Here is a 19,800-nt window from a genome sequence, read left to right on the forward strand (position 1 = left end):
AAAAATCCTTTACAACCCCTTTAATATCTTCTTCTCAAGAGAGAATAAATTCAGTTAATCTAATCTTTTATCACAGCTGAGCTACCCCATGCCATAATCTAATTGCTTACATCTATCCCTAAATCCTTCTAGCTATTGCTATATTTAGTTCATCATCTACAGTATCGTGGAACTGAGCCACCGAGGGAACCACTGGTTCCTTCTCTTCTTTTCTTACCCCTTTTCTTTTCCCCTCACTCCTTTTTATTTATCTCTCTCTCTCTAATATCAGTTTGTCATTCTTTGAACACAACATGCTTTTACAGTATGCTGTTATGGGTATATTATATTTTACATATAAACATTGTGGTCTGACTTCAATCTCATTTTTGTATAAGAGGTTAAACATGTCTTTGTATCTTACATATCATAGCCTTTGTATTGATCCATTAGTGGAATGTTGTCTAGGTAGTATTGCAAGTATTGTAAGTTCAGACAGAGCCGCTGGAGGCATTCCATTATAAGAAAAGAAAAAAAAACACATCTATGTAGCCATGACCTCCTTCTTTTTACAGTGTATGCTAATAAGAATAGAGACAATGGGGGAGATTTACTAACACTGGTTCACACAGAATCTGGTGGAGCTGTGCATAGAAACCAATCATTTTCTAACTTCAGCTTTTTTAAATTAAGCTTTGACAATAAGCCCTCATTCACATTGCAGCGATTTGTTATGCGATATGACAGGTCAAATCACATGACAAGTCACAGCCTTTTGCTGCCAATGGCACAGTTCCAATCGATGCAAGATCGACTTTGCGACAATATTTAATTTGGAGATATCAATTTGCAAAAGTAGTTCCTGCACTACTTTTGACGATTTCAGGAACGACTTCAATTGACATCTGTGCATGAAGGCGCACAGATGTATTTCAGGTAGCACCTGAAATCGCGCTGACCTGCTACTTTGAAATAGCGCTACTTCAAGTAAAGTAGCACGATTTCAAATTAGCATCAATGTAAACCAGGGCTAAAACCTAGAAGCTGATTGGTTACTAAGCACAGCTGCACCAGATTCTGCATGCAGTTTTAGTAAATGTCCCCCAACAATGACTAGTCATAGGAATATATCTTTAGATTCCTTGTGCATGAGATAGTAAATAGCCACCTTTTTTTTACGAACAAAACAAAGTAAATGCTATAAACATTAAAGGACTAGCTGTTGTAATAGTCTTACAGCAACAACAAAACAACAAAACTGCAAAGTTAGACACAGGGGCTAATCATAGAAATACATCTTTAAATTCCATGAGCATGGGATTTCCTAAAACAAGAGGCATCATAAATAGTCAGCAGTGTTTAACTAATAAAACCGACACCTCTGTGTCCTCTTACTTCAAAGTCAAATTGCACCACAGTCCGTCTAGTGCAGTGGTTCTCAACCTGGGGGTCGGGACCCCCTCGGGGGTTAAATGATGATTTTCCAGGGGTCATCGAATCCTGGGCTGTTCCTGAAGCTTGTACTGCCCTCCTAGCCTTTTTGGGCTATCTCTGGAACCTGTGGGCACCCAGCTGAACTGTTCCTGGAGCCCGCGGCCGCCCACTCAGCCCCTTTAGTTCACACCATGGCTGGGGGACTGAGACTAGAGGTCCGCTTACTGGTGAGGAATGTGAAGTGGGAGGGGCTGGAGGAGACCTCCGATTTTGGCATAGGTGTCTCTGCTGTGAGACACCACAAAGTCAGAGACACAGTGAGTAACACTACCTGTGATTATAGTCGCTATTAAAAGTCCCCACTACAGTTCTCAGATCAGCAGATGACCTTGATGAAGAGCACCTAAGTTGGCTGATCAGAACTCCCCCCAGCATTGCCACTCATCCCAATTCCCCATCAGCACTGCCACTCATCCCATTCCCCCCATCCCCCCACCAAGGAGTAATAGAAGGAAAGAAATAGAGAATACATGGAAGGGGGAGGAACAAAGAAAAAGGGAGAGAAAGAATAAGAGAAAGAACAAGAAAGATGGCTAGAGAGAGGGATGGGGGGGGGGGGGGACAAGAAATTAGGATAGAGAGAAATAAAAGAGAAAGAAGGGAGAACAGAGAAAGAGTGGTACATCCTAAAATGTACCATAAGGGGGTTTAATACTGTATGAGTGAAAGAAACTCTAAGTGATGCTAAATGTCCATGGGTTAGGGATGGAAAAGCCTTGTCTTGCCTTGGGTGCTGACAACCTACACTATGAAAATAATTTTACTGTTAGGGGTCCCCACAACTTGGGAAATTTTATCAAGGGATCACGGCACTAGGAGGTTGAGAACCACTGGTCTAGTGTCTAGTCCTTCAAATTCTTCAAGGAAAGGCTGTCATCCTTATTTATGCTGAAACTCCACATATCAAAGGTTCATTTTTTTGGACCTCAAAAATATCGCTTTCCTATTAGGATGAATTAAAAAATGTATAATCTTATGAGCCCTACCCGATTCACACAGGGGCGACCTGTCAGGCGACTTAGCCACCTGAAAAGTCGCGCTCCTTTTTGTACAATGGAACCGTTCTAATAGGAGTGACTCAATTTTGTCCGACTTAGAAAATGGTTCCTGTACTACTTTTGGGTGACTTCAGAGTGGTTTGCATACAGAAGAGTCGGGCGACTTTGAAGCCGCCCCTGTGTGAACCGACACAAGATCCATTTGGAGGTCTGGACAAAATAAACAACTGAACTCCTTCATAATATGTGTTATGGAACTCAACTACTGTATGTCAATGTAATTGCAGTCATACACCATATGATTTGAGAGGCTGATATGCAAAGCAGCACCAATATTTACCTGATAAAATAATCAGATTTTCTTTTCATTGGTTTTACCTTTATGCTTTATTGTATGTGGAGCCATTATCAACATGTGTTTTATGACCCTTCTTTCTGTGTTATAGGGCACTATGATTAAGAAATCAAAAAAGCCCCTAGACCAGTTTGAATTGAAGTTCCACAACAGCTGGAGGGCCCCAGGTTGCCTACCCTTGCCCTAGACCAAGCTGAAACACTGCTTGGTTTATTTAAAAATAGACAGTGTAAAGAACATTCACCTATATGATTTCAATTTACTATGTCCATATTAATACATTTAAATTCATTGATTGCTATAGGACACTGCCTATGTTTATTAGCTTAATAAACAGTTCTGCATCAGCTGACCTTTTTGTGGTTGACATTTAGATTTCTACGATCTGAAACCTGTGCCTAATGTTTTATATTCTCTTTTTACACAGGGCAAAGTCCAAGGTATGTGCGGTGATGCAGATGGAACTACAACATCTGAGGTGGAAATCAGTAACATGGCTCAGTATGCCTCTCGCTTCATAATTGGTGAGGTAGGTAATCTTTTCAGCACCATTGTACTTGTTGTATAAAAACTTAATGAGTGTGTTCAATAAGTTTGCAAATTTCATTTCTCCGAACATTTCCACAGTGTCCTGAAGATGAAAATCCTCTACCTCCTCCATCTGAGAATCATAAGAAGTTTGTGGAAAATCGATGCAACCTTCTCAAGAGCAGCGTCTTTGCTGATTGCCATTATGTGGTAAGAATTGCATTTTATTGTTTACAAGGTTATATAGAATTTTAATAGCTACTATGTGGCTTCTGATGCCAAAAGTGAGGGGGTCGACGGTAAGCACATTTGATTGCTTAATAACAAATTGATGTCATCACATATAATCCACACATAATGTTCTTATCCCACAAAATGATGTTTGTAATGGAATCCCTTCCTAAACTGATTTCATTTAAACTATACTAAAATGGATGCACCAGGAAGAAAATACATTAACTTGTAAATAGTGTTAGTTTAATACTGGTAAATAGGGTCTATGCAATACTTAGATGGACACAGAAAATCGATTTTGGTCTTATTTAGAATTTTACTGACCTGTACTGTAGTACTTTTATGCACAGAATATCAGATGTCATGTACCCCAACCTGAGACAAGTGATTTTTACCGGGTTCTGCATTCACCATAGTCACTATAGTCATAGTACTTAGAACTAAGGAAGCTATTTGGGTGCGTGGCAAGATTTTTTTTTAGCATTATAGGCATGTCCAGTTAAAAGTAACTAACTGCTACTAGCCATACCCATAATAGACCTTGCAACTGCTCACGTCTCTGGAATCACAGGGGGCCTGTCCAGCTACAAAGTGATTTATGGAGCTAGTAAAAACACTTTGATAAAAATAAAAGGGCAGTATATATAGTATATAGCTTGGAATCCTTTATATAATTGCTATGAAAGCAGTATTCTCTATCATTAGATAAAATGCTTTTGAAGCAAAGAATAGACAGATTGTTAAGAACACAGTAACACAGTACTGAAAAACACACAGCTCTTCCTAATTCATACCAAATTCTTTTATTTTTTGACTATTAAACTCCTTTATGCTGATGACACCTCTGTCTTCATGTCAGGTCAATGTGGAGCCTTATTTCTCAGCTTGTGTGGAGGAGACAGAGGCCTGCAGAGAGGGTGAAAGCTGTCTCTGTTACTGCACCTCATTGGCAGCTTATGCACGTGCCTGCTGCCGAAAGGGGGTCACAGTCGAATGGAGAGGCCCTGACACCTGCCGTAAGCATATTTGCATAAATATGAAATTATTATAGTTTTTGTGGGAAGAACCTGATAATAAACTTGTTTTAAATTTTCTTTCAGCATCTCCTTGTGAATATTATAACAGAGGTAAGATGTCTATAATTTCCCATAGTCCAAAATGTAAAGTCCAGTTAACAGGGTAATCATTTTCACGTAGAAACCCACTGGTACTAACTTTGGGTTTTGATTTCTGTTTCAGATGCTGGAGAGGGACCGTATCGCCTTGAAATGATCAATGGCAAATCTCTGGTAGCTGATTATGATAATGGTGCAGTGGCACTGGAAGAGATCAAAACTCCTGGAAATCTTCAAGCAAGCTTTATGGTTACCAAAGGCCTTTTTGTAGACCCATTGAGTAAGTCCAGAACTGCTGATAATGTTTCTTATGTTTATATACCTTTCTTTCAAAGTCTTATATTTAATACTAGGCCAAAACAAACATCGCTTGATATTGGGTCTGTTTATTTTCCTGCATTATGGAAAATCCTTTTGAGGAGCTTCATACAATAATTTGGGCTTTGTGATGGACAGAAGAGTAAGGCAACTTTGTTATATTTTACAACTGAAACTACTGAAAGGTAGACAGGATAAAGCCTACATATGACTCAGCTCTTTAAGCTTGAGTCCCCAGGATGCATTTAGGAGTCATTGGTGCAATTCTCTGTTCTTAACCACTTAATGATCTGGGAATTCTCGATACTTTATAAACTTTATAAAAAATATATATTTACAGATACAGGGCTGCAACAATATATCATCTCTGCTTCTTGACCAGAAAAGCTCTGAGGTTAAGATAGGCTTATATGGCAACCAAGGATATTGGTGACACTGTTTTTATAGCTGATCACTACAAGGTAGCTCACCAGCTTTGAGACATTGTGTTTGGCTACAAACCAATTCATGCTAGCCATTGATGCTAAAAACAATGTAGTCACAGAAAGTGGACAGTACACCTAAGTATGTACAGTACCTTTTCATTTAAACTATTTATGCATTTATGTGAATGTAAGGATATGCATATGTACTATCTAAAGAGGCTTTCAATATTCAGAGAGAATGAGGAAAACATCTGCATTTTCTACCTCCTGGGGGTCAGGGGATGTTGTGAGAAAAAGTCTGATTATAGTATAAGTATCCTGTTTTTGTATATTCTTTGTTTCTTTGTATGAAATACCCGCAGTTCCTGCTACTAGGCACCATGTGGTGAGTATTCTAGCTTTGCTGGGAACTCAGCCTGCTCTCCTCCAATGATCAGGCTTGTGCTCACATGCCCCCCCCCCGCACATCCATTTACTGGGGCGTTCAGTGTCCTGCTGTATCTCCTCCCTCGGCTCTCTAAGCTCCTTATGCCGCTGAGAACAGAGGGTATGTGATCACTTATAAAAATGTTTTTTTACATGTATACACAAATGTTTTGTCTTTCATTTCAATTTTAAACTGGATGGGTTGTTTTACAATGTGAGGCTTCACATATACTTTAATTTGTTTCCCATGTATGAACATAAATATTCCATTGGTGTACGCTCATGTGTGAGCCAATATTTTTTTAATAACATGTATGCTGTCCTAAACAGTTGTTGACAAGACATGCTAGTTTGAATATTTAAAAAAATATATTCCTGGAAAATATTTGAAACATTTATATCTTTATCAATAAACACATTGAATCTGATTTGTCTCCAGATGGCAGAAGGTTGGTCTCCCTGGAGTCCGCTCAGCACCACAACTTCTTCATTGTGCAGGATAACGATGGAATGCTGAGCTTGAGGAAGTGGCAGCCAAGTGTGGAATTCCGTTCACAGGCCACGTTCATCTTGAGGCCAAGCCGTTTGGTGAAGAACTATGATGCTTTAGAATCCTACATATCCCGTGGAAATTATCTGTCCCTTAACAACAATAGGCTAGTTATGTCACGGGTGAAGTCAGGAAGTATGTTGCAGATGAACTTCAATTTAGTTGGTAAGACATTTTTGTCTATGACTCCTAAAAAACAAAAACTGTAATCCTAAAATACGAGTTACTTTATGATGAACGAGTGAATATAAAAAAGTGTTCAAGGCTATATGGAAAATGGCATAGCTGAGGTTCTATGAATTTTGTAACCTATTGTTCTTTGTTATCTACAAATTTGATGCCAAAGAGGCTTGCCAATAAGCATTTAGTTGTATTCTTCTGTAAAAATGAATTGGCTATGTGTAGAGAAATCTCTTCTCCTAAAATGTCCAATTTACAGTATGTTAAAGTAAACCTGTACTCAATTTTTTTATTTTAAATATAGGTATCTTGCTTAAGCACAGATACAATGCCTTCTATAATTTTTATTAGCCAGAAAGTCTCTTCTTTGCCTTTCTTTATTATTTTCACTTTGTTACCAGGGTGTAACTTCCTGGCCATGCTCCAGCAGCTGCCACCCTCCTGTCTAATGAGTATATAATGAGTGTACCCTAGCTGACCTGGCATTTTTATTGGATAGTGGTTTTAAAACTAGGGAAGTGAAACGCCAATAAAAAAGTAAAGCTAACTGGTATTTTTCCACAAGATGCAGGGGAAAGTACCAATACTTGTTTTATATAGTTGTTCCTTTAAAAAAAATAAAAGACTATATATTCTATTTAACACATATTTTAAAGGATATTGCTGACATGTGTTATTATTTTACAGAGGAAACCTTTGGGTTGCCATCGTTCTCTATCTGTACATGGAAATACAGAGCTTGTGGTAACCCATGCATTCCAACATGCCAAGATCCCTTGGGTTCCAAGTGTACGTTAACACTCAAGTAAGTAGTAGACATTTTGTATTTCTTGAAGTGCACTTAAAACCAAAATGTAAACAGTCACAGTCAAATATATAGTCAAAGTTATTGAAAAGATAACTTTTATTGTTTAAAATATAATTGCTGAAACAGCTGTAAGGCATTCTGAATTTTATGGGTCTTGTGAAGTTAATGTGATTGTATACCCTCGCATATAACCAGTGAAGTGAACAGCCTCAGATGATACACAGAGGTTAAATAAATCCAAGTACATAAGTTGCACTTGTAAACAGGGCCAGCCTTAGGTGTTCAGGCGCCCTGTGCGAGCTAATTCTGTGGCGCCCCCCCAATCTTCACCCCTCGCCCCCTGGTCACCTAAACATACACAAAGAGGGAAAAACCCAACATGCCTGGGCCCCCCATCCCTCACTATCCAGAATGCCTAGGTACACCTTCCCTTACCACCTACTGTGCCTGTAGCCCCCTTTATTGCAGAAATACTACAGAAGATGGTCAGAGACTGCAAAACATACTACATGAGAGGGTCAGAGACTGCAGACATAGTACAGGAAAGGGTCAGATACTGCAGACATGGTACAGAAGAGGGTCAGAGACTGCAGATATGGTACAGAAGATGGTCAGAGACTGCAGACATGGTACAGGAGATGGTCAGAGACTGCAAACATGGTACAGGAGATGGACAGAGACTGCAAACATTGTACAGGTGGTGGTCAGAGATTGCATACATTGTACATGAGAGGGTCAGAGATTGCAGACATTGTACAGGAGAGGGTCAGAGATTGCAGATATAACTTAAGAGAAGGTCAGACTGTGGTCATAACACAGGAGATGGTCAGAGACTGCAGACATTATACAAGTGTGTCCTAGCAGTGACCAGTGTGGAAAAACATTGATCACTGCAAACAGGAGTTTACAAGCTATAACTTTAAAGCGGAGCTCCACCTCCACTCCCGCTCATCGGAACCCTCCCCCCCTCCGGTGTCACATTTGACACCTTTCAGGGGGGTGCAGATACCTGTCTAAAGACAGGTATTTTCACCCACATTTCCGGCCACACAGTCTGCAGGTAGACTGCGGGCAGGACTTCAGAACCCCCCCCCCCCTCCGTTGTGTTCTGGGAACACTTGGCTCCCAGAACACAGCGGGAACCAGTCAGCATGGGAACCAGGCAGTGAAGCCGGAGTGCTTCACTTCCTGGTTCCCTCACCGAGGATGGCGGGGGGGGCCATCATTGTCTAATCTACACACAGGACAGAACACACCGATCATTAGACTTCTGCATTACCAGTGAGTGACATGATGATCATACCTTCTTCATTCTCAGGTATGTCGGATCCTCTGCATCCCTCACTATCATCTTCTCCTGGTCAAATGTGGCGGGCTGGGCAATCTGATTGGCTAAGGGGGTGGTGATAGGCGGAGCAACCTAGAAGTCACGTCCTCCCACTCAGAAGAGCAGCGCTATTGGCTGCCTGACACACTGGTCTGTCCCTCTCCCTCCAGCATGTGAAAGCCATGGGAGGGAGAGGGGGGGAAGCTGCACACCACTCTGCACCTAATAACACCTGAGCGCCTTGCTGTCCGGGGCCCCTCTATCCTCTGCCGGGAGCGACAATGAGGAGGAAGAGGTGACTCACATTCTGCGAGCTGTGCTGGCCGCACGGCGCCCCCCTGTTGGCCATGGCGCCTTGTGCGGGCACACAGCTTGCACACCCCAAAGGCCGGCCCTGCTTGTAAATCTGTAGTCTTCTCTTGCCTACACCCCTTCAAAAAGGCAGATCTTGTTAAAAATCTCTCTTCATCTGCCATCAGCACAGAGGAGGGGCGGAGAGACTGCAGTTACACTGTGTGAAAGCTGATTGGAGGAAAGGCACACACCCACCTCCACACACAGAATAACTATGTTCTTAATAGACAAGCTGTCTGCTGAGCTCTTCCTCCCCGTCCCTCCCAACACAAATTTATCTCATGTTGGGAAAACTCAGAATTGATTAATGCTTATAACAGAGGAACAAAACACCATAGAGAAAAGACACTTTGGGCCAGATTCACATACATTTGCGGCGGCGTAACGTCATGTCATTGTCATTTACGTTACACCGCCGCAAGTTTTCAGCGCAAGTGCTTGATTCACAAAGCACTTGCCTGTAAACTTGCGGCGGCGTAGCATAAAGCCGTCCGGCGCAAGCCCGCCTAATTCAAATGGGGCGTGTAGCATTTAAATTAGGCGCGTTCCCGCGCCGAACGTACTGCGCATGCTCCGTTTTGAAATTTTGCACCGACGTCATTTTTTTAATGGCGACGTGCGTTACGTCCTTTCCTATTCACGGACGACTTACGCAAGAAAAAAAAATTCAAATTCGACGCGGGAACGACGGCCATACTTTAACATGGGCTGTCTAAATTTAAGCCACGAAATAGCAGCTGTATATTTACGCCGGGAAAAGCCGACTAGCGACAAAGTAAGAGAATGCGACGAACGCGCGTACCTTCGTGGATCGCCGTAAACAGCTAATTAGCATAACCAACGCGGAAAACGCCGCGAACTCCACCCAGCGGGCGCCGAAGTATTGCATCCTAAGATCCGAAGGCGTACGAAGCCGTACACCTGTCGGATCTTAGCCAAATGCTGTTGTATCTTTGTTTGAGAATTCAAAATAAAGATACGACGCGGCAAATTTGAAAGTACGCCGGAGTATCAGCAGATACTCCGGCGTACTTTTTCTGTGAATCTGGCCCTTAGAGCTTTGGAAAGACATAAGTAAACACTGCAGATACATGTGCTTTGTTCAAATTCCAAAACAACCACTTTAAGAAAGGCAGCTGAACAGATGAGGGGGGAGGAAACTTGATGCCATCCTTTCCTAAAATGCACCATAGAGGCAATGAGATGCTTAAGCTGTGTGCTGCCAGGAATTTTGGGGATCTCACATGCTTACTTTTATTATTGAGGCCCACTTTAAATTCTAGAAAGCTGATAATACTGGAAGAGCTGATGTTGATGGTGAATAAATGTTGATGGTGAATAAATCTTTATAGGTGTAAATTGAAACCTAAAAAAAGTGAAGCATGACACTAAACAAAACAGAATTCATTCATCTAACATATTTAAAAACAAAAATCAACCAAATGCTAGATCCAGGGCCTTTGCAAAAATGATTCTCTATGGATTTTTCCCTGGGATCGTTAACCTGTATTTATTTCAATGTTTTGACATATTTAAAGGATTCATGGTGAGAGAAAAATGAAGTTGTCAATACTGTACTTTTCTTATAAAAATGGTGACTTCATTGCTGTCATACTAAACTTCTTGCTTCAATAATCCATCAGAGATTCAGAACAAGTACACAAATGTGAGATTTCTGATGTACATACTTCCTGCTCAATACCTCGAAAGTACTGAAGTCAAATGACAAAATAGTCAGGCAACTAGCATTTTCAGAAAATAAAAGCAATAGCAGCCCCTGTTTTTCTCTAGTGACAAGTTTACTTTAGCTGACTGCTGACCAGTGGCAGCTGGTGGTATATTTTATTTGGGGGGGGAGCCCACAGCTACCCCCCTTCGGTCGGGTCACCAGCCCCGCACTTACCTCATCTATGGTGCAGCCCTTATTCTGGATGGCGGCTTTCCTTGAGTCTCCTCCCTCCTCCTCATAGGCAGCCAATGGGATCGCTTCTCCTTTCGGACAATTTGGTGATGGGTCTCAGGACCCGCTTCCTGATTGTCCGGGAGGTGAATCAGGAAGACAATAGTGAATATTCATTCGCTATTGTTACACAACTGAGTGGGCTCTGCAGCCTGAGCCCACCCTTTTTTTAAGCCTATTAGAGACTCCTCTATTCATGTGCTTAAAGCGGATGTGCCATGGGAAAAAAATATTAAAAGCCAGCAGCTACAAATACTGCAGCTGCTGACTTTTAATATTAGGACACTTACCTGTCCTGGAGTCCAGCGCTGATCGCAGCAGAGGACGAGCGATCGCTCGTCTCTCTGCTGCTCCCCCCGCCATCCACGCTGAGGGAACCAGGAAGTGAAGCGCTGCGGCTTCACTGCCCGGTTCCCTACGGCGCATGCGCGAGTCACGCCGCGCCCGCCGATTGGCTCCCGCTGTGTGCTGGGAGCCGAGTGTTCCCAGCACACAACGGGGGGGGGGGGGGATGGGATGTGATGGAATGCCCGTCTTTTGCCCGTGAATGCCGGGCCGGAAGTGGGTGCAAATATCTGTCTTTAGACAGGTATCTGCACCCCCCTCCCCCCTGAAAGGTGTCAAATGTGACACCGGAGGGGGGGAGGGTTCCGATCAGCGGGACTCCACTTTAGGGTGGAGAACCGCTTAAAAAAAAAAAAAACAATTGTAATCCAATGAGTCCGACGCATGTAGGTTAGGGGGCTGGACGAATGGATAGGGGGTGATGCCCCTGGGCCCTGCATTACTCGCTGCCACTGCTGCTGATTAAATGTATAACATTCATTAATACTAACTGACTGTGCTTGATTGCTGCTGTAGAGTTGAAGGCTGCTACCCCCTCTGTGCCCCAGGAATGGTGTTTGATGAAGTGACCCACCGCTGTGTACAATTCGAGGACTGTAAGTATTATACAGGTTCTCTGTGTCAAAGTTTGGAAATATAGAAATATATAGTAATTTAGTGATGATCTTAAAATATATAATGAAAAATACAATATTGGCGATGTTTTCCAGTTAATCTGCTTGCTGAAGACTTCTACTTTAACTAGTAATAGGGGCATGGAGAATATTACATTACTATATGTAGAATACATTTTTATCCCTTGTAGGCTGTCATACCAAGATTAATTAATTAATTCACTTCCTGCTTGTCTGATTTTACTGACCACCGTGAAGGGAGGCTTTACTGCGGTGGTCAGTAACGTGCTCACCCCCTCCTGGGAAATACATCTGTGCGGCAGGACGCTCTCTACGTGTAAGGCCCCGTACACACGACCAAACATGTATGCTGAAACTGGTCCGCGGACCAGTTTCAGCATACATGTTCGGTCGTGTGTAGGCACGAGCGGGCAGAATTCCAGCAAACATTTGCCCGCCGGGCCTTTTCCCAGCGGGCAAATATTCCTGGACTTGTTTTAAAACCGTCCGCTGGAATCCTGCCCGCTCGGACATGTATGGTCGTCAGTACAGACCTACCGTACATGTCCGAGCGCCTGCCGTCCCTCGCATGCGTCGAATGACTTTGACGCATGCGTGGAAGCATTTAAAAGGCAGGCCCGCCCACGTCGCCGCGTCATTGCCGCGTCATCGTCGCGGCGATGGCGCGGACACGCCCCGCGTATTGTTTACGCGCGGACTTCTGTACGATGGTTAGTACAGCCATCGTACAGAAGTCCCCGGGCAGACATGTACGGTGAAAACGGTCCGACGGACCGGTTTCATCGTACATGTTTGCCCGTGTGTACCCGGCCTTAGAGACTTCCAGGAGGTGTGAATTACTGGGCGTGCCGCAATTTATACTGGGAAATGTAGTTCTTACATGAACGAGTGATGCAAACCAGGAAGTGAATGAGAGAACAGAAACTAGAATGCCGGAGGTGATATAGATGAAGGAATTTAATGGGTATTTACTTGTTTTTTAACAGAATCATTACACTATTTTGTCTGTCTACCTTGCAGATATTAATTTTAGGCAAAAAAAAATCCTTTACAACTCCTTTAACATGTTTATGAATTAACTAGCTTTTCTAATTTTTTTCAGGTATCAATCTGCCTCCTGTGATGCCATCTCGACAACCTGGAACTCTACCTCCCCATACTCCACCTCCACAGACTCCACATCCCGAGACTCCACAACCCGAGACTCCACAACCCGAGACTCCACCTACTCAGACTCCACCTCCCCAGACTCCACCTTCCCAGACTCCACCTCCCCCGACTCCACCTCCTCAGACTCCACCTCCTAACACTCAGCCTCCTCCTCTACCAAGTACTTCTAAGCAGGTAAAACTTTTTGTTGACTTTATATGTACAGTATATGTGGAAAATAATTTACACAATAAAATCGCTTCAGTTTTATTTAATTACATTTGTATTGCTTTCAAACAAGAGTAGTTAAAAGGTAAAAGTAGTAAAATAAACATAAAGGTAAATTATTGATTCTATCAACCAAGCAGTTCTCAGTTTTCCTAGCAGCCCAATGTAACAAACCAGATATCTGTTTTACTTGTCTAAACTTCAACAGACCTACCAGTTGTTAGTCATGATGTTCCAACATTGGTTTGATCCAAGCTTGTTCTTATAAGATATTAAAGGGATTGTAAACCCTTGTGTTTTTTACCCTAATGCATTAAAGGGTCACTATAAAGGAAAACCATTTTTTTGCTGAAATGACTGTTTACAGGGTATAGAGACATAAAAGTTAACTGATTCCTTTTAAAAATGATTACAAATAGATAAAAATCAATCATATAATGTGCCTGCAGGTTAGTTTCACTTTTAAACTGGTTTCATGTTCCTGTGAACTAGAGAGACACACAGAACAAAAACAAACAAATCCAGGGCAGTGTTTTGTTTTTAAAATGAATCTGATTGGTTCTGTTAAGTTTTAGACACACAGTAATGACAGCTTAGATCACAGTGAAAAGCTCCCAGTACTGTGGTTATAAGGAAACAGGCAACCAGGAAGTGTGGAGATCACAGCAGAATTACAGCAACTTCAAAGCAAAAACGAACAATAAGGACATGAAACCAGTACTGCAGTAAGGTAAAGGAAGCTATTTAGCTAAAAAAAAAATTCCTTTAGTGATCCTTTAAGGTGAAAAAACACTTGGCAGTCACCGGCCCCCCAGCCCCCCGTTTTACTTACCTGAGCCCTTTAGAGTTAGGTACAATGAGTTAGGTCTTATGTGTGTTATGAGAAGTAACAGTAACAGGAAGAGTCTGCCTAATACCTGCCTTCTCGTGTTTCCATTATAAATAAACTGCATGATCTGCAGTGTTTAAAAATTCATGCAAAATTGGATACAAATATCCAATTTCCAGTGCATAAGTATGATTACACTATTCTTTATTGTTGATTAATCTGACAGCCCCTTGATGGTATCTAAACCCAAAAACCAAAAATGGAATAGTGACAGCAGGTGCAGGATATGTGCACAGAACGCAGGTTTCTTGCACCACCTTCTGGTGTGAACTGGCAATAGTGATTGGTCTATTAGGAATATTTTAATACACTGCAACATTTCATTGAATTCTGGGCTTAATGCTGCTTATCAGTGCTTATTATAACCTTATGAGGTTCACTAGCTAACAAATGCTTGAGCATACAGCATGTATAAAGATATAATAGGAAAAGAATATCAGTTCTTTGTTCTTTGTATATTGTTTCCAGATTTGCACAGAGTGTCCCCCTAAACCTTTCTGCTTCATGAAAGACTCTGAGCTTGTCGTTATCAGAGAAGATCCTTGCTGCCCAGAATATGATTGTGGTAAGTGTCGATGTTAAGCAAACTGCTTTTCTTAAGCAATTAACAGAATGCCATTGCCTTCTGAGTCACTGAAATGGGAATAAATATGCCGATCACGAGTTCTCACTGCACTGAGTGTGTACTTCTTCCAAGTCAGTGACTCAGTGACTGAAGGAAGAGACAGGCATTGACATTTTCAGAGGGAATTCAGGAATTGTAGCCTCCAAGATTCTCTCATGACAGGCTTCCTCTAAAATGAGACCTGCTATATTATGTTCATGATGAACAAAAATATTTGTATCTACAAAACAGCAGTTATATAGAATGAGGAAAACACATATAACATAATAACTTCTGTATTTTTGTATTATGTTTGAAGTGTTCTGCTTTGTTGAAAATAATACATTTTTTAGTGATGTACATATTTACTGATCAACACAGATCAAGCCTCATAGGCCCCGTACACACGGCCGAGGAACTCGACGTGCCAAACACATCGAGTTCCTCGGCCAGTTCAGCCCTGAAGCCGCCGAGGACCTCGGCGGGCCGAGAGCTCCCATAGAACAACGAGGAAATAGATAACATGTTCTCTATTTCCTCGCCGAGGTCCTCGTCGGCTTCCTCGGCCGAAAGTGTACACACGGCCGGGTTTCTCGGCAGAATTCAGCCAGAAACTCAGTCGGAAGCTGAATTCTGCCGAGGAAACTGGTCGTGTGTACGGGGCCATACACACGACTGGTCTTCCTGCCAGGAAAACTGCAGGGAGAGCTTTTGGTCGAGAAAACCAGCCGTGTGTATGCTTCCTCGCAGTTTTGCCGACAGGAAAACTGCCAGTAATCCCAGCGGGAAAATAGAGAACCTGCTCTCTATTTGCCTGCCGTGATTCCCGGTGGTCTTAAAGACAGCAGTTTTCCTATGGGGAAACACTGCGAGGGAGCATACACATGGCCTGGGATTCCTGACCAAAGCTCTCCCTGCAGTTTTCCCAATGGGAAACCCGGCCGTGTGTACACAGGGAAACTTGCCAAGCAGGTTCTCGGATTTCCCGTTGGGATTGCCGGTGGACTTTATAACGCCGGGAATCCCGGTCGTGTGTACAGGGCTTAAGTCAGGGGAGTTGTTCAGGATGTGTCTGCCAGATCAGAGGTTGCAGATGATTATTGTTTCCTTGGGCTTTGTAGGTGGTTATTCAGGGGGAGGGGATTGGCTAGGAGGGGGTAAGATATGTCTAAATAAATGAAAAATTGTTTCTTTTCTCCCAGAATGTGGTCCTTGCAGTCTGCCACCAGACTGTGGACCCAATGGCCTACTCAGCAAGTCTATTGATCCAGAAACCCAGTGTTGTTTCCAATACAACTGCAGTGGTACTAATAGTAAGTCTGTGTCTTATTTTGATTCATTTCTGTAAATAGTACTTTGAAAACAGTCTTATTATAAAGGTTTATGTAGCAAGATACTGTATAAGATATAATTTCATCAATAAAACGGAAGTAAATAAACTTATACCAAGCATTCCAAGAGTACTTACTTCGCAACTCCATTTATTGCTGACCTTTCAGATAAATAGCATATTGTATAAAATAACTGTTAAATATATTAAACTGAATAATTAATAATACATTTTTTTTTTGTTTTACTTTTGTAGGTAAACCAACAATACCAGTAAGTCGTTGAAATATCTGTCCATTGTATAGAATCAACTCAAAATGTTTTCAGAGAGTAGTTATACACGCACCAACATTTCAGGGTATATTTTCATAACAGTGTTGGCTATATATAGTAAATAAAAAATAATATAGTAAATAAAAAAAAATAAAAAAAATATATAAAATATAAAAATATATATATATATATAAATGCTAACAATGGAATACTTAAAAAATATATATGGTGCCACAAACGTGAATCATAAAGTGCTGCAGTGACGTTCTGATTAAATGAAGGTCAGTCCAACACAAATTGTATACAGTCCTTATAATGGTGACTCTGTGAAAACAATGGCCCAGATTCACGTAGACACGCCCATCTTTAGGCGGGCGTAGCGTATCTCAGATACACTACGCCGCCGTAACTTAGTGAGGCAGGTCCCGTATTCACAAAGAACTTGTGCCCTAAGTTACGGCGGCGTAGTGTAACTGTGCCGGCGTAAGCCCGCGTAATTCAAAGTCGGCTGGTGTGGGCGTGTTTTATGATAATGAATCGTGACCCGACGTAATTGACGCATTTAAAGAATGGCGCATGCGCCGTCCGTGAACGTATCCCAGTGCGCATGCTCTAAATTACGCCGCAAATAGTCAATGCTTTTGACGTGAAAGTAACTTACGTCCAGCCCCATTCACGGACAACTTACGCAAACAACGTAAAATACGATGCTGTTCGTACGTTTCTGACGTCCATACCTAACATGACTTACCCCTGCTTTATGAGGGGTAACTTTACGCCGGCGTATGTCTTACATAAACGGCGTATCTAGCTAATTAATATATTCGACGCGGAAATATACGGAAGCGCCACCTAGCGGCCAGCGTAAAAATGCACCCTAAGATACGACGGCTTAGGAGACTTACGCCGCTCGTATCTAGGCAACTGTGAGGCGTATCTGATTCTATGAATCAGGTGCCGAGTTGCGACAGCCCGCACTCAGAGTTACGATGGCGTATCTGGAGATACGCCGTCGTAACTCCTATGTGAATCCGGGCCAATGTGTTTCAGTGTCCACACGCAATTAGTGCTAGCAGTTGTCATTTATTATTACATATTGTTTATTTGATATATATTTTTTAATAGCTCGCTTGCAATGTCCTCATAGTCTGTTTTAATTGTACAATATATTTAGTTTGAATGTGCAAAATTCTAAATCATGTACATTAATAAGGAACGAGAAAAGAAAAGAAAGAGGGCGCACCACCCTTGTGCATTAGCCTTGGGTTGTTTTATTCAAGTAAAATAAAAAAAACTACTTACAAACAAATAGTAAAGGCTTGCGATACAGGTGATCTCCAGAAGACAATAATCTATCTTGGGACAACAGACTCCAGATGGTAACGGTGGATATTCAAGGGCCACTGCCTGCTGACGTGTTTTCAAAGGGATACCCCCTCAGAGCCCAGCAGTCCTAAGAAGGAAAATTGGATAACAAATTGACAATATTAACAAAAGTGTTGAGATTTAAATACATTTACATGTAATTGAAATGTTACAGTCAAGCTACATGTTTCACTATTAATCTTATTATTAATATTTTTTTTTCCCCTACAGCCTCCAGTCCCTGGCACAACACCGGTAATTTCTTCTTATATGAAAAAGATAAAGAAACAATGTTGATCTAGTTTAGTAAACAGTTCTTAAAGCGGAAGTCCACCGATTTTTTTTTTTTTTAGTCAGTAGCTACAAATACTGCAGCTGCTGATTTAAAAAAAAAGGCACTTACCTGTCCAGGGTGCCCGCGATGTCAGGTGCTGCCGCCATCTTCGGTAAGGGAATCAGGAAGTGAAGCCTTGCGGCTTCACTTCCTGGTTCCCTACTGTGCATGCGCAAGTCGCGCTGCACGATCTGAATGGTCCCTGCTGTCTTCTGGGACCTGTGTGTCTCCCAGAATACAGTGGGGGGGAGTGGCATAGATACCCACAGATAATGCGGCTATCTATGCCCAGAAGTGGTAGCAAATACCTGTATTAAACAGGTATCTGCTCCCCCCTGGAAGGTGCAAAATGTGACACCAGAGGGGGAAGGGTTCCAAAAAGCGGAAGTTCCATTTTTCGGTGGAACTCCGCTTTGTTTCCTAAAGTGGAAATGTCTTCATAAGGTAAAATCCTGCTGTTTTTCTCCCTTTGAGACATAATTTCGTTTTTTTTTTTTTTTTGGGGGGGGGGGGGGGGTGAGTACTGATTTTTATCAGTACCTGCTCCCACTTCTGCAATCCTCACCTAGGTGAGGCGGATGTACCTTTCCCCACTCCATTGCTTCCTGATGCCTCCTAGTACACATCGCACATCTCAGGAGGCTGCAGGTTTCCTTCCCAATGCCTGAGCTTGCGAATGCGCAGTGGGATGCCAGTTGTGGTTCCTCAGGACACTACAGCCAGCTCCTTTATCTCAGAGGGCTGCTCTGGTGATCTGCAGCAGTTAGATGAGCTAGCTGCAGGAAGACAGAACTAGACCACAGGCACTGGAAAGTGTCTGATTATTAAAAATCTGCAGCTACAGTATTTGTAGTGTAATGAATCAAACCGTTGTTCCTCTTTAATTGTGAATTATTAAAGTGTGTTTAAGCAACAAAAGCTTGACAGAGGGTTTAACAATTCCGTATACACATTATATACATTTTGTAACGGTGAATGAATGCTGATTGGTTGCTGTGGTTAGAAATTGGCACTTAAGAATTAAGACCTTCATACTGAATGTGCCAGTATATTAGTGTCCAGTGTGCTAACGAAAGTCCCACCATTGCTGTCAGTATGATAAAGAAACAATATCTTGAGTGTTCAGCCATTAAAGAAAGTTCCATCATTGGTGTTTTGTGGGATAAAGAAAGCCCCATAATTGGTTTGCACTAGTTTAATTGCCTGAAGAAGCATTCAGTGTCCTCCTGTCATGATGAAATCATTGCTGGAACTGTGTAGGCAGTTGAACAGGAGATCATCTTTGACATTGAAACATAAGGTATGCCTGTGGGACCCTAGGATTCCTGGGACAAACACACCATGGCTATGTTTCAGCACTGGTTTCCAGAGTGGGCCTGTAGCTGCTAAATTGTAGTATACCCCTCATCTTATCTGCTTGGATTATTTGACCCATTTGCAGACTTGCAGAAGTGTACATACATTGTGTCTTAACCAACCCTTTAGTGAAAGTACTGTATTTACCTTGTAATGTATATTTAGCACTTAAGCTTCATTGTATTTGTGTTTCTCAAAGTCACCATATTTCAATGTGGTTTGCAAATCTACAACCTGTACCA

General features: G+C 42.1%; 1 protein-coding gene across 1 annotated transcript in view; it reads left to right on the forward strand.

Moving 5' to 3' along the window:
- LOC120915832 (otogelin-like protein) overlaps positions 1 to 19,800 on the forward strand; it is a 147,359-nt gene that overhangs the window by 27,015 nt on the left and 100,544 nt on the right. Inside the window, exons 20-32 of the mRNA XM_040326638.1 lie at positions 3,254 to 3,355; positions 3,454 to 3,564; positions 4,448 to 4,604; positions 4,689 to 4,715; positions 4,828 to 4,983; positions 6,312 to 6,587; positions 7,290 to 7,407; positions 11,913 to 11,992; positions 13,134 to 13,375; positions 14,766 to 14,862; positions 16,104 to 16,214; positions 16,487 to 16,503; positions 18,100 to 18,123. Coding sequence (XP_040182572.1) covers positions 3,254 to 3,355; positions 3,454 to 3,564; positions 4,448 to 4,604; positions 4,689 to 4,715; positions 4,828 to 4,983; positions 6,312 to 6,587; positions 7,290 to 7,407; positions 11,913 to 11,992; positions 13,134 to 13,375; positions 14,766 to 14,862; positions 16,104 to 16,214; positions 16,487 to 16,503; positions 18,100 to 18,123 — 1,518 coding nt within the window. The remainder of the gene's footprint in view (positions 1 to 3,253; positions 3,356 to 3,453; positions 3,565 to 4,447; positions 4,605 to 4,688; positions 4,716 to 4,827; positions 4,984 to 6,311; positions 6,588 to 7,289; positions 7,408 to 11,912; positions 11,993 to 13,133; positions 13,376 to 14,765; positions 14,863 to 16,103; positions 16,215 to 16,486; positions 16,504 to 18,099; positions 18,124 to 19,800) is intronic.

Source organism: Rana temporaria, chromosome 10 (assembly GCF_905171775.1).
Source record: "Rana temporaria chromosome 10, aRanTem1.1, whole genome shotgun sequence".
In the NCBI taxonomy this organism is placed as follows: Eukaryota; Metazoa; Chordata; class Amphibia; order Anura; family Ranidae; genus Rana; species Rana temporaria.